At 39.8% G+C, this 14,656-nt stretch overlaps 1 protein-coding gene across 1 annotated transcript in view; it reads left to right on the top strand.

Moving 5' to 3' along the window:
- PLEKHA8 (pleckstrin homology domain containing A8) overlaps positions 1-13,946 on the top strand; it is a 62,114-nt gene extending 48,168 nt beyond the window's left edge. The window contains exons 13-14 of the mRNA XM_068972987.1: positions 8,251-8,312; positions 13,749-13,946. Of these exons, the coding sequence (XP_068829088.1) occupies positions 8,251-8,312; positions 13,749-13,946 (260 nt within the window). The remainder of the gene's footprint in view (positions 1-8,250; positions 8,313-13,748) is intronic.
- Positions 13,947-14,656: the final 710 nt, after the last annotated feature.

The following is a 14,656-nucleotide window of genomic DNA, read 5'->3' as shown; positions in this document are numbered from 1 at the left end:
CCATCTCTTAGATCCCCCATAATGATGATCAGAGGGGAATATTTTGGGTGGTCTCATGGCAAGAGCTGTTCTGAACTCCAGTGTCCTCTGATATTCTCTAGAGATCATTCTAAGGAGAGAGTTGGGTACACAAAGCAAATGTGTGTAATGATCCACCTTGTAGCTGAGCCCCTCCATTCACTGATGCCACATCAAAAAGGGGCTTCAGAAAGCATCCTTGTAAGTGAAAGGAAGAAAAGCTGCTCTGACATTTCATGCACCATTGTACTAAATGTTACATGCTCTGCAGCACTCCCTCAGCATCCGAATGATTTCGTAAATGTCAGATAAACATTAACCTAGCCAAGATCTCTAGCACAGAATAGGAAAACAAAAATAAAGGATACTCAGTTATACAGTTAATATAAAAGGCTTTCACAAATAAGGAGAGCTGTATGAGAGAGAGAAAATCAGACCTTGTAATTAGATATTTGACATCAAATCATAACTTGATCTAACTGTTCTGAAAGTATGGGACATGTGAATGAAGTCATGCCCTCTTCAGAACTATTCACAGCATGTGCTCTAATGGCGGAACTGGCTTACAGTACAAGTTTTCACCTCCATGGTGCCTGAAGGTAACAGAGGAAATCTCTGGGTACTTGTTTCATCTCTGTCAACAGGTTATTGAGTTAGCTTTTCTCCACACTATTCATTTTGCATGAATCTTAGTCAATGTAAAGAATTCGGGGGGTTTTCCTAGTAGTAGGTCTTTTGGTGTGTGTGTTCAATTTTGTTCAACTCCTTGCAACCTTGTGGCCTGTAGCCGGCCAGGCTTCTCTGTCCCTGGAATTTTCCAGGTGAGAATACTGGAGCAGGTTGCCATTTCCTACTTCAAGATGTCTTTCCAACCCAGGGATCAAACCATGACTCCTGCGTCTTCTGCTTGGCAAGCGGATTCTTTACTGCTGTGCCACCTGGAAAGCCCATTTAAATTATATCAAATATTTATCATTTGGCCAAATATATAAACACAATTCCACCTACTACCTCATGACCCCATTACTTCCAGAGAAGATCTTCATCCAGAATTTGTAGTTTATTATTATATAATAAATGTTTTTATACATTTACTATATATTTATGTGTCCATAAACAGTATCTATAATATATTGCATGTTTTAAACTCATATACATGGTGTCACATTATACACACTATTCCTTTTTCACTCGGTATATTCAGATTTATTTACTGCTTATTCACTTTCAAACCTTTCTTCGTTCATGATTCTTGTCTGAGGACTTCCTGATTTAGCTCATTTGCAGAACTGAGATAATTCGTGTTTCCTGAGCTCAGTGAATGATTGATTCCACGCTTCCTGCCTTTACTTGTCTGCTTCTCAAGCTCTCTCTTAAAACTTGGATTTGTATTTCTCCTTTGTCCAATCCAAAGTAACTTTGTAAGTCCTTAGTAGTTATAGATTTACAATAAACACTCTCATGCATTCTGCTTCTGGACAGAATAGCTGTCCATCAGCAGTAATGGAATGGTACTCAGATACTGTAATAGGTTGAGGCATCATTTCTAAATACTTCGTAGAAACGTTTTGACTAACCATTAAAAAAAATCAGATCAGCGTTATTTCCATAAATAGAATAAGTTTCCAATTTTTTTCAAGATATGGCTGGGAAAAGGCACATTTTTCATTTTCATTATTTTGTTTTATCACAAAGAATAAACGTCAGTTTTGTCAGAATGCTTTAATGTAACAGGAGTGCCCTAAGTTCTAATTGCTTTTAGTTTTGTGACCTTGGGCAGGTAACTATCTCTCTGAGTCTTCTGTTTTTTTTCATCCGTAAAAAGAAAAGAATTGGGCAAGGTGATTGTCAGTGCTTCCTACTCAGAAATTTTGATTCGGTTTCTAAGGAACTGACACATTTAAAAGAACTGGAAGAAGGGAATCATTTATGTCTTTCAGAGGCCAAAAATACTTCCAGATTATAGAACATGCATTATGATAATGAATGGGTAGTTCAGTGAAGATTAATGTATTTCATTTTCTAATCTTCTCTAGGTAACCAAAATAGGTCAGGCTTATGGACTTCATCCTAATTTAATGCATCCTCACGTGGCAGGGTTATGTGCAGCCCTAGAAGTCACCTAAGGACTTTGGTCAAGTCTTTATCTTTTATAAGTTTTATTTGTTGGTCTTCAATTGCAGAAGTGGTCTTCTAGGCCTGTTTCAGGACCCAGCCAAAATTCTCTGCTTCCCTCTTCTCCTGTTAGACTGCCTGGCAGGTGTTTTGCCCAGTGGAACTCTTCTCTTGGCAAGATGCAGGCACAGCAAAGAACAGCTGCCTCTAGAAGAACCAGGTGGGGTACAGAGATAGTGCTGCTGTAGAAGCTGTCTCTTCCTTAGACCAGGCTGCCCCTCTTACCTGGACTCAACGCATCCTTGTTTCCTTACTTTCCCATAGAAGGGGGCATGAAGAAAGGTTTCTGGGCCTTTTTGAGTATTTGCCTTCACTGGCAAAGGGTAGGAAAAGTATAAAGTCCCTGAGGTTGGAGAAGTCCTGGATCCAGAACCCTTGTAAACAGGCAGTTTGGGTGCCAGGTGAGCTCTGGAGCTGAAGGCTCAAAGGCCAGGACAGGAGGCACTTGTGTTTGCTACATACTGTAAAGAAATGTGGGTTTCTTTTTACTTCCTCACCATAATTCCAAATTAGAATGATTGTGACTATTAGTAGAAGAAAGTAATACTATCTGTATAGGAAAGAAGACTTAAAAGAATATACCTCTAGAATGCCCTATGTGGTTATCTCTGGGAGGCATGATTATATATATCTCTTTAGTCCTTCCCTTTTTACATTTTCCATATTTTTAACAATGAACACATTATTTTTGAAATCAGAAAAAAAGCAGTAATTTTTATACTTTTTTAAACTACTGCTATGCCTCAGATGGGAAGTTCAGAACCCTTAACATGGCATTAAAAGGTCCTCCCAGTTTGGTCCCAACCCCAGTATCTGCAGCCCTAGTGAATGGTTCTCCCTTCCTGCCACCAATTCCATGTAGCTTCCTCCATCTGCAACTCCAGCCACCACCCTCCTCTCTGCCCTAGCCAGCCTTTGAGAGTCCTCTGGAGAATTCTCTCTGTCCATATGCTCCCAGGCTGGATTCACCTCTCTCCTTTCCTGTAGGACTAGATACAGATGTCTGTTACAGCAGTTGGCAATTTACATAATAATGATTTGTTAAACGCTGGTTCTCTTAAAAGCCCCTGAACTTCCTGAGGATAGGGGACTGAGTTTAAATCACCCAGAGATCCATGCTGCCTTGCACAGTAAAGGGCATGCGATAGGCTCACACTAAATTCTTATTGATGGAGCAGCTGTTGCATTGTGACTTTCCATGAGCAGATTGTAATGGCACTGAATTTCATCTGCTATTTTTTAATGGTATTTAATACCTTACATGGATGAGGATCACAGGAAATACAGTTTTCCCACTATACCTCTGTGACTTACCTCTGGATGTTTTCCATGGACCTGTACACTATTTTACCAGCCCAGATGGCTCTGTAGATGGTTGGAAAGTTGACTGTATTGCTGATTTACCCCAGAGGCTGTGCCTAGTATTTCCTGCCCATCTGCACCTGTATGCTTTGTGTACTAACAGCCTTTTCTTTACTAAGGTCTTGTGTACCATCTAAAATGTCTCTGATAACATCTGTCCCCTTAGAGAATCAGATAGGGTTTAAGTGTGACTTACATTGAAGTCTTGTATCTTTGACATTGCCCTAGCATACTCAGACTCTTCTAAGAAAAAAAAAAAATTAATTTACTCTTGATTTCTCCTTTAGGCTCTCTCTAAGAGCTCTTTCTACACTTGAATTAACTGATTTCTGCTTTAGCTTTGCAATACTGGATGCTGGCATTTCAACCCATTCCTAAACTTTAGATAGCCAGGGAAATCTGCTGTTAGAATTCAAATGTACAGTTGTATTTCATACAAAATATAATGTATTTTATGCAGTCTTGAATTGTGTAAAATTGTAGTAAGGTATGCCAAAAGTTCCCTTTTGAATGAATGAAAAGGGAACATAAAGATGGGCACAATAAAGGACAGAAATGGTATGGACATAAGAGAAGCAGAAGATATTATGAAAAGGTGGCAAGAATACACAGAAGAGCTGTACAAAAAAGACCTTAATGACCCAGATAACCACGATGGTGTGGTCACTCACCTGGAGCCAGACATACTGGAGTCCGAAGTCAAGTGGGCCCTAGGAAGCATCAAAGCTAGTGGAGGTGATAAATTCCACTTGAGCTATTTCAAGTCCTAAAGATGATAACTGTGAAAGTGCTGCACTCAGTATGTCAGCAAATTTGGAAAGCTCAGCAGTGGCCACAGGACTGGAAAAGGTCAGTTTTCATTCCAATCCCAAAGAAAGGCAGTGCCAAAGAATGCTCAAACTACAGCACAATTGCACTCATCTCACAGGCCAGTAAAGTGATGCTCAAAATTCTCCAACCCAGGCTTCAACAGTACGTGACCCGAGAACTTCCAGATGTTCAGGCTGGTTTTAGAAAAGGCAGAGGAATCAGAGATCAAATTGCCAACATCTGTAGTATCATTGAAAAAAGCAAGAGAGTTCCAGAAATACATCTGCTTCTACTTTATTGACTACACTAAAGCTTTTGACTGTGTGGATCACAACAAACTGTGGAAAATTCAAGAGATGGGAATACCAGACCATCTGACCTGTCTCCTGAGATATCTGTATGCAGGTCAAGAAGCAACAGTTAGATCCAGACATAGAACAACAGACCTGTTACAGATTGAGAAAGGAATACGTCAAGGCTGTCACCCTGCTTATTTAACTTATATGCAGAGTACATCATGTGAAACACTAGGTTGGATGAAGCACAAGCTGGAATCAAGATTACTGGGAGAAATATCAATAACCTCAAATATGCAGATGACACCACCCTTATGGCAGAAAGCGAAGAGGAACTGAAGAACCTCTTGATGAAAGTGAAAGAGGAGAGTGAAAAAGTTGGCTTTAAGCTCAACATTCAAAAACGAAAATCATGGCATCCGGTCCCATCACTTCAGAGCAAATAGATGGGAAAACAGTGGAAACAGTTCAGTTCAGTTCAGTGGCTCAGTCATGCCCAACTCTTTGCGACCACATTGACTGCAGCACGCCAGGCCTCCCTGCCCATCACCAACTCCTGGAGTTTACCCAAACTCATGTCCATTGACTTGGTGATGCCATCCAGCCATCTCATCCTCTTTCGTCCCCTTCATCTCCTGCCCTCAATGTTTCCCAGCATCAGGGTCTTTTCCAATGAGTCAGCTCTTCACATCAGGTGGCCAAAGTATTGGAGTTTCAGCTTCAACATCAGTCCTTCCACTGAATATTCAGGACTGATTTCCTTTAGGATGGACTGATTGGATCTCCTTGCAGTCCAAGGGACTCTCAAGAGTCTTCTCCAACACCACAGTTCAAAAGCATCAATTCTTCGGTGCTCAGCTTTCTTTACAGTCCAACTCTCACATCCATACATGACTACTGGAAAAACCATAGCCTTGACTAGACGAACCTTTGTTGACAAAGTAATGTCTCTGCTTTTGAATATGCTGTCTAGATTGGTCATAACTTTGCTTCCAAGAAGTTAAGTGTCATTTAATTTCATGGCTGCAGTCACCATCTGCAGTGATTTTGGAGCCCCCCAAAATAAAGTCAGCCACTGTTTCCACTGTTTCCCCATCTATTTCCCATGAAGTGATGGGACCGGATGCCATGATCTTAGTTTTCTGAATGTTGAGCTTTAAGCCAACTTTTTCACTCTTCTCTTTCACTCTCATCAAGAGGCTCTTTAGTTCTTCTTCACTTTCTGCCATAAGGATAGTGTCATCTGCATATCTAAGGTTATTGATATTTCTCCTGGCGATCTTGATTCCAGCTTGTGCTTCATCCAGCCCAGCGTTTCTCATGATGTATTCTGCATATAAGGTAAATAAGCATGGTGGCAATATATTGCCTTGACATACTCTTTTTCCTATTTGGAACCAATCTGTTGTTCCATGTCCAGTTCTAACTGTTGCTTCCTGACCTGCATATAAGTTTCTCAAGAGGCAGGTCAGGTGATCTGATATGCCCATCTCTTTCAGAATTTTCCACAGTTTATTGTGATCCACACAGTCAAAGGCTTTGGCATAGTCAATAAAGCAGAAATAGATGGAAATAGTGGCAGACTTTATTTTCTTGGGGTCCAAAATCACTGCAGATAATGACTATAGCCATGAAATTAAAAGACCCTTGTTCCTTGAAATAAAAGCTATGATCAACCTAGACAGTGTATTGAAAAGCAGAAACATTACTTTGCTGACAAAGGTTTGTCTAGTCAAAGCTATGAGTTTTCCAGTAATCATGTATGGATGTGACAGTTAGACTATAAAGAAAGCTAAGCACTGAAGAATTGATGCTTTTGAACTGTGGTGTTGGAGGAGACTCTTGAGAGTCCCTTGGACTGCAAGGAGATCCAACCAGTCCATCCTAAAGGAGATCAGTCCTGAATATTCATTGGAAGGACTGATCCTGAAGCTGTAACTCCAATAATTTGGCCACCTGATGTGGAGAACTGACTCACTGGAAAAGACCCTGATGATGCTGGGAAAGATTGAAGGCAGGAGGAGAAGGGGACGACAGAGAATCAGATGGTTGGATGGCATCACTGACTCGATGGATGTGAGTTTGAGCAAGCTCCAGGAGTTGGTGGTGGACAGGGAATCCTGGCGTGCTGCAGTCCATGGGATTGCAAAGAGTCGGACACGACTGAGAGTTTGAACTGAACTGATCCTAAAAGTATTAATGAAGCCTCACCCAAATTTTAACGATAGACATTGACAATAATTACATCATTTCAAAGCTAGAGGGCTCAAATAAATTATAAACTGTGTTTAAGCTTGCAGCCACGTGGCCTGGCTGTTTTGCTCAGTAAAATGCAGATACCTGATGTCATTCGGCAGTTCCGTGAGCCAGACTGTGTTTTGCTGCATAAGAACTTGTGGTTGTGGTTTTGTTGTCTAGGTTTTTTTGTTGTTGTAGTCATTATTTTAACCTCTGCTCTTGTTACAATTTAAAATGTCTTTGTATCCTATTATAGTGTCACCCAAGCATTGATTAAATGGCATGGTGCTTGTACTAGTTCTGAAACTAGCCCATGAAAATAAACAAGTTTGGAATAAAATGTAGATGTGGTAAAACGATAAAGAAGGTCAAACAACCCCCATGATATTCTGTGCTATAATTTAGCAGTGTGAGGACTCTGTAGGCCACTAAAGATGATGCTGAAAAAATAAAATGGAGCATTGAAATAAAAATGCACTGTGATGATATAGAGCTGTCTCTCCTGAGAGAATGTTTATTCCTGTAGAAAAAATCAGTTTTCAGTATGGAATATATTATTCAAAGCCTTCAGGAACATATCCCTTGCGTAAAGTGCAGTCATCTTGTTCTTGAGATTATTTTTTGTAATTAAAATTATTGTATAGAAGTTTTTTAATCTCCTAAAACTCATTGGGGAAAAAAATAATAGGTTTTTATCTTTAAAGTCTAGAATATGAATTGACTTTTATTAATAAGCCTCACCAGTTACTTTATATCTAGCTTAATAATTTCAAGCTGTTCTTTCCATAATAGTTTTCAAAGTTCTAGCTTTAACAGTGTATATCCAAGGTCATGGGACATCTATGACTAACATTTGACATCCCAGAATAGAATGTCAGAATTGAAGAGAACCTTAGAGAAAATTTTACAAAGAGGAAAAGAGATGGTTAGAGAGGTTGGCTAAGGGACTGGCTCAGGGTCACACAACATTTCAAAGAACTGCATTTTTCTATTTTTATAGTGTATTTTAAATTATATTCTCCACATGACAATATCCTTTCCTCCCTTTTTACTTCCTTATATGTATTGAATTTTCCAACCATAATAATAAGCTGCCGTCCAGCTATATTGACACAGGGTAAGAGTGGAAATATCAATTTTTTTTTCAATTTTTCTTTAAAAAAAAAATCTCTGGAGGCTTGTTTTTCCTACTCAGGACTTTTGGAGTATATAATCTTGTAATTAAGCTTTTTTCCCTCAGTTTTTAATACCTATAGGAATATGCTGCTATGTACATTAGAAAGGACATGATGCAAATAACACATCAAATTCTGATGAAATTGTTCCTCATGGAGTATTTCTTCTTTTCAAGATAATGCATATGGTAAAACGTTACGGCAGCACCACGGCTGGGTAGTGCGAGGAGTTTTCGCGGTAAGTAGGCCTTCTGCCTCCTCATGTTCTGATGGTCACAGCAAGGTGTTCTGTTTTGCTCTGTGTGTGTGTGGTGGTTCTGTTTGCTTTGCTTTTGAGAATAAGAATAAAATGTTGCTTATTGCATTGAAATCTGTAGGTCTGTTGTGTGGAAATGTTGGCAATAAACAGAAAAGACTTAGAGTGTGCTTCACCTTATCTAGTTCCAGGGACCCTGAGGTTTGTCTCAGAAGTGGCTGCCTTTCTGATGAGGTAGTCGAGTGTCAGTGTAGACTAGAGATCACGCTCTGAGGGGAAACCAGGGGTGGTTTCAAGCCCATAGCTCCCTCTGCTGCCTGTCAGGGTCAGGCCTGTTAATTCTCAGATTTTACTTAGTCTTTTTTCCTGAACTGAATTGTATCTTTGAATATTAACTGACCTGGGTTGCCAGTGGCTAGAACTGGAAATCTCTTCTTCCCCAATTATTTTCCTTGTGGAAGTGTTTGAATTTGTGTGTGTTGGTTCCTGTTACCTATTATTCCTTCCTTCCTTGCATGACCTGGGAAGAACACACACCTGAGAATCGTAGTTCTCAGGTGGACAGATCAGTTCACCTGCTTTGTAAAATAGCTGCAGCAGATGGCCCCTTTCTGTCAGCAGTAATATTCTGTGATTCTCCTGTCGGGCAAGAGGTCAGCCACAGTCAGATGCAGCCATGAAAAGACTGAATCTCATGTCGTGGTACAACAGGAAATGTCAGGGGATTAAAAATAGCTTGCAGATGATGTCTTTTACTAATTTGCCTAAGGTAAGAACTGTTCAGGTCATGATTTCTTAGGAGACAGGTAAAGACAGTGGGAAGAATTTATCATGGAAGAAATCAAGTTTTAGTGAAAATGAAACATTTTACTGTTCACTGGACTAGGAGCCAGACCAGTTGCAGCCACAAACTGCTCACATTTACCTTCAGTGAATGTTTAATAATATAATAATAGCTTCCGTGTGGCTATTGGACACTTAACTGTATCAGACACTGTGCCAGGTACTTCTGTGTTCATTATCTTTGGGAATCCTTAGGATTGGCTCCCACTGTTTTACAAGTTCAGAACTATTCATTTCAGTTCCAAAGTAAGGCAGTGGCAGAGCCCAGGTCTAAACCCAGATCTGTCTCCAAGGCTGGTGCTCATCCCATACATCACAGCTCTCCACAGTGAAGACAGAATAACTGAGAAGCTGCTAGTGAGAAATTAGTCAAAAGATGCTGCTCCATTCATCAATCTCCCTGAGTAGATACTGTGATTGCCTGCAGGTGCCTGACACCCAAGTTCCCCTGGTGAGATGAAAAGCAGGGAAACATTGAGTTGCCTCATTTATAAGAAATATAAGTGTAGTTTTGTTTTGTTTTTTATTCCAGTAGAGAGGGCAGAGTTTAATCCTGAAATATTGATGATCCAAGAGACATTGACAACAAGAATGAAGCTATAGGAGAAAATTTATCATGAGCTTAAGTCTTTGAAAGGACATTTTAACTTACAGCATTTTTCTAAATAATTTAGATTATTTAGTAATTTAGTAATTAATCTAATTCAGTAATTTAGATTCATTGTAAAAATAAAATGTATAGAAAAATAGAAAGGGTAAAACTTAAAACTGTCCGCAGTCTCACCGCTCTATAATAACCATCTTCAACATTTTTGTGTTTTACCTTCTTAGCTCTTATTTTCATATATTTAACATATTCTTTTCAATGTTGTTCTATTTCATTGTGTATATTTATATAAATATCTATTACTAGATATTTATATTTTTATGTTTATTTTATGTGTATAATTATCTTAATTTTGTATACTTACTCAGTATATGCATGTAAACTTTTTTGACACTTAGCTGGTTGTATAGTTTTGTATTGTTTTTCTCCACTTTTTTAGTTTTTATATTTTCTAGTTGTATTGACATACGTTACTGTATGTTTAAGGCGTACAGCATGGTGGTTTGATTTAAATGTATTGTAAAATGATTACCACAATAGGTTCAGCTAAATCCATCTTCTCTTATAAATACAATAAAAAGAAAGGAAAAAGGAAAAATTTTTCTCCTTGTGATGTAAATTCTTAGAATTTACTCTTTTCACACGTTGGCTCTATATCCAGCAGAAGTATTAGCTGTAGTTGTCCCCACTCATTGTTAGGGATTGCATAATATGTCCCCCAGTATAGAGGTACCATAATTTTTTTGTTCCAAACCTTTGTGTTGGAAATTTCAGTTGCTTCTAAGTTTGTTTTTACAGATGAAACAGCATCTGTTTTTATGCATTTTTGACTAAAACAGTTATTTCCTCGAAATAGGTTCCTGGAAGTAAATAGCTATGTCTAATGCAAAGAACTAAAACCCCAACTTAGAGCACTTACCGTGCACTGGATGTTGTTTGAAGTGCTTTACTTATGTAAAGTTATCAATCTCATAACTCTGAAGTAGGTTCTATTTTCCTTGCTTATAAACAAAACCTGAAACACAGGGATGTGAGGTGATAACACCCAAAGTTATAGGAAAAGAGCATTTTGAAGACTCTTGATGTTACTGCCAGTAGTTTTTAAATTTGCTGATTTTTAAGGAAATAGATTCTGTTGAGCATTTGGTAATAGCATTATTAACAGAGGAGCTTCTTTTCAGTCTCTCTCCTGTTATCCTCCATGTCATCCCTACTTCGGGAAGTTTATTGAGTTTTCTGATGTCCTGATTAAAATCATCAGGGGCAGATCTAACTAATCTTGGTTGCTCAGGGAAATATCTTTTACACTCACGGAATCTGACTTACTTAACAGCCAAATATTAGACTTTTATCGTCAAACAGTTATGATCTATGGAACTGATGGCTAGTCTAGGCTCTGTCTCTTTCTGTGGCTCTCTGTTTTGGCTTCCTCTTCAGTTGAGTTCTGTCATTGTTTCCCAAATAGACTCAGCTGCATCATTGTTCCCTAGGAACCTTTGAGAAATGCATTGTCATGGGCTCCACTCTGGAGAAACTTTAAACATTTTTTATTTTATGTAAATATATGTACGTAGTTTTATTTTGCTTTTTATCACAGGGTCCAAAAAGGTTATAACAAAAAATGGCAGTTTGTTCCATACTTCCCAGACTCACTAAAAGAGGCTGCAACTTTCAAATGCTTTGGCTATTTCCTCCAATACCTCTGTAATTCTAAAACTATTTCCTCTTCTTTGTGGCCTTATCCACTTTAATTCATGTTGATTTCTGCGGTAGATTAGAGTTTAGCTATCCCAGACGTTACTGCCACTGCCTCCCCTCCCCTGCCTCTGCTTTCCGTGTATGATTATATCACAAGTCCGCATGATGGTGATGAGCCAAAATTCTGTGACTTTTTTTGTTTTCTTTTATGAGTTTTATATTTCTCCCTGTACCATGAACTCTCCCACATCACCATCATTTTGAACTTACAGATTTTTTTTCCAGAACTTTCTAAACTCTTATTCCAGTCTGATTTGTTGTACTGCTGTTGTCCTAGAACTTTCGTTCATAAATTTCCCTATATTGAGTCCCCACCTCACCTTAATTTTATTTCCCAAGTCCTGTGACTTCCTATTTCTTGATCTAATCCCTTTTTTTTTATGATATCCAAACTCTAGTAGCTTCCTAAAAAAAAGAGTGCAAGGGAACTAAATTTTTGACTTCTTGCATGCCTGAAATTGTCTTTATTCTGCCCCTTTTTCCTAGAGTGTTGCTTTGGCTGGTGTAGAATTCTAAAGTGAAAGTTGCTCAGTCGTGTCCAACACTTTGCGACCCCATGGACTGTAGCCCACCAGGCTCCTCTGTCCGTGGGATTCTCCAGGCAGGAATAGTGGAGTGGGTCCATTCCCTTCTCCAGGAGATCTTCCTAACCCAGGGATCGAACCCGGGTCTCCCGCACTGCAGGCAGATTCTTTACCATGAACCACCAGAATTCAAGGTTAATAGAAATTTTCACTCAGAACTTGGAAGGCAGTCCTCTGATGTCCTCCAGCTTCCAGTGTTACTACTCTAAAACCTGTAAAATGAAATGTGTATAAACCATTCCTCACCTCCTCCTAGATGCTTTTAGGATCTATTCTTTATCCCCACATTCTAAAATTTCACCATGTCTGCCTTTGGGTCTTTATCATTCATTTTGCTAAGCATTTGACTAGGCCTTTAAGTCAGGAGACTCATATCCTTCTGTTCTGGAAGATTTTCTCTCGAGATATTTTTGGACAGTTGCTTTTCCTCCGTCCTCTGCTCTCCATTATACCCCCACCATTATTCGAGTGTTTATGATGTGCCAGGAAGCGGAGTAAACGCATCCGGCGTGTCCCATTAATCCCTCAAATAAGGAAAGTGCTACCAGTCGTTTTCTGCAGACGAGGAGACTGGGGCTCTGATTTAGCCCCCTTGCTTGAATTCCTCAAGCTGACCTCCAAAAGAGCTGGTGTTCAAGTCCAGGTCTCCTCACCTAGTGGCTATGCTTTAGCCACTGCATAATGCCAGCCACTCTCCCCTTGCAGAAAGGGAGAGGGTTGATTCTCAAAGACTTTCAATATAAGGAAGCTCAAGAAAGCAACTGCAAGATTTTTTACAATCTATCGAAGATTTTAAAAGCCTCCAGAGAGCTCAGTGGAGCCAAAACCAGTAGATGCCAGAGAACAGATTTCAGTACTCTTAGGGAACAGTTGGCCTGCAGAGAGAGGGGAGCTGTAAGGAGCTTAGGAAATCTTTCCTCGGCAAAGCAATGTGGTTGGTGGTGTGGTTGAAAAAGCAGAGAGATGATCCTAAGTTCAGATCCTGGCCCTGGCACTCATTAGCTGTGTGATTTCCATATGTAAAATAGGGATATAGATTGTACAGGGTTCTTACAAAGATTAGCTGGGATAAAATACATTGAAGCATCAGCACGCAAGCAAACCATAAATGTTAACCCCCTTCATTTTTAGAAAATATTCACGAATACAGAGGAAATCTCTACATAAGGGTAAATGGGACATAGGTAAAGAAAGTATGTGGAGATGAGATATAAACAGGATGGTGAGCTGCTCCACCAGGCTGGCCATGTGCCAACAAAGACTGTGCAAGCAGCGTGCATGCAAGTCATTCTTAGCACTCCATGGAAGAGTCTGGATCACTGTGAATGAGAAAGTTTGAGCTTTTCTCAAACTGTTCTCCTCTCACCATTCCCTGATTTGATGGGACTATTCATCCTCAAGATAGCCCAAGAAGATATGTGCTTCTTCAAGCATTAAAGTGATTTGGTTCTTGAAACATAATTGAAGAGTCCATGAACTGAAAGAATGTATGCCTGTTTTTTCACTCTTGCTTGCCTCAGTTCTGTGTATGTGTGTGACTGTGTGTGCACGCATGTGCTTGTGCTTGAGTATAATGTGCAAGAGAGCATGACATGGTGCAGCTTTTCACAGGCAATTCTTTTGCAGTTAGCTCTGAGGGCAGCTCCATCCTATGAAGATTTTGTGGCTGCATTAACCATTAAGGAAGGCGACCACCAGAAGGCAGCTTTCAGTGTTGGGATGCAGAGGGACCTCAGCCTTTACCTCCCCGCCATGGAGAAGCAGCTGGCAATACTGGACACTTTATACGAGGTCCACGGACTGGAGTCTGACGAGGTGGTATGACATCTGCAGAGTAGCTCTGCCTCCTCACTTCAGGGAATAAAGTTTGCTAAAGCGTTTTGTTGCCCGACTTAAATTTCCAGCAGCAGCTCCAGCCCTCTCCAGTCTCTTACTTGGGGAATGGAGAGGGGAAGGCAAAGCCTAGTGCTTTTATATATAATTTTTTCAATGCTGTATGTTTTGTGTGTTTAAAAATCAAGGTGCTAATAGTTAGTTCAAAAGGCCTCATGGAAAACCAAATTTTAGGTGTTATATAGATGTGAAGAGCAAGTTATAAGAGCAGATTTGACAAATGAATTTGTTAGACAAATGTTTTGTTTTTAGCTTTTAGTTTTAATGGGTCACCCAAACCTAAGCTGAAAATGAGCAATTTTCTGTATTAAGGACTATAACTCATAGCCGGGATTTCAGTCAACTTAGAATTAGTCTAAAATTTTCAAGGGAGTTAAGCCCCTCTGTTGAAGCGATTGAAAATGTGGAAGTTGCTATTCCTAGATGCTCTGCAGAGGGTTCTCTTCTCCATGGCTCCGTGGGCCAGAAGAACCTGTGTATTCAACACCCCTGGTGCACTGGTGTGACCAAGCAGTGCCATCCCATTTACAGGTGGGGAGGCTGGCTCTGCAGAGATGAGTGGTATGTCCTTGCCCCAAGCTGGAGGATAGTATCAGAGAGGTGGGTGGGTCATCTGAGGTGACCCCTGTGCTGTACACATC

This window comes from Capricornis sumatraensis, chromosome 5 (assembly GCF_032405125.1).
Source record: "Capricornis sumatraensis isolate serow.1 chromosome 5, serow.2, whole genome shotgun sequence".
Lineage (NCBI taxonomy): Eukaryota > Metazoa > Chordata > Mammalia > Artiodactyla > Bovidae > Capricornis > Capricornis sumatraensis.
This window is presented reverse-complemented; position numbering and strand designations above follow the sequence as displayed.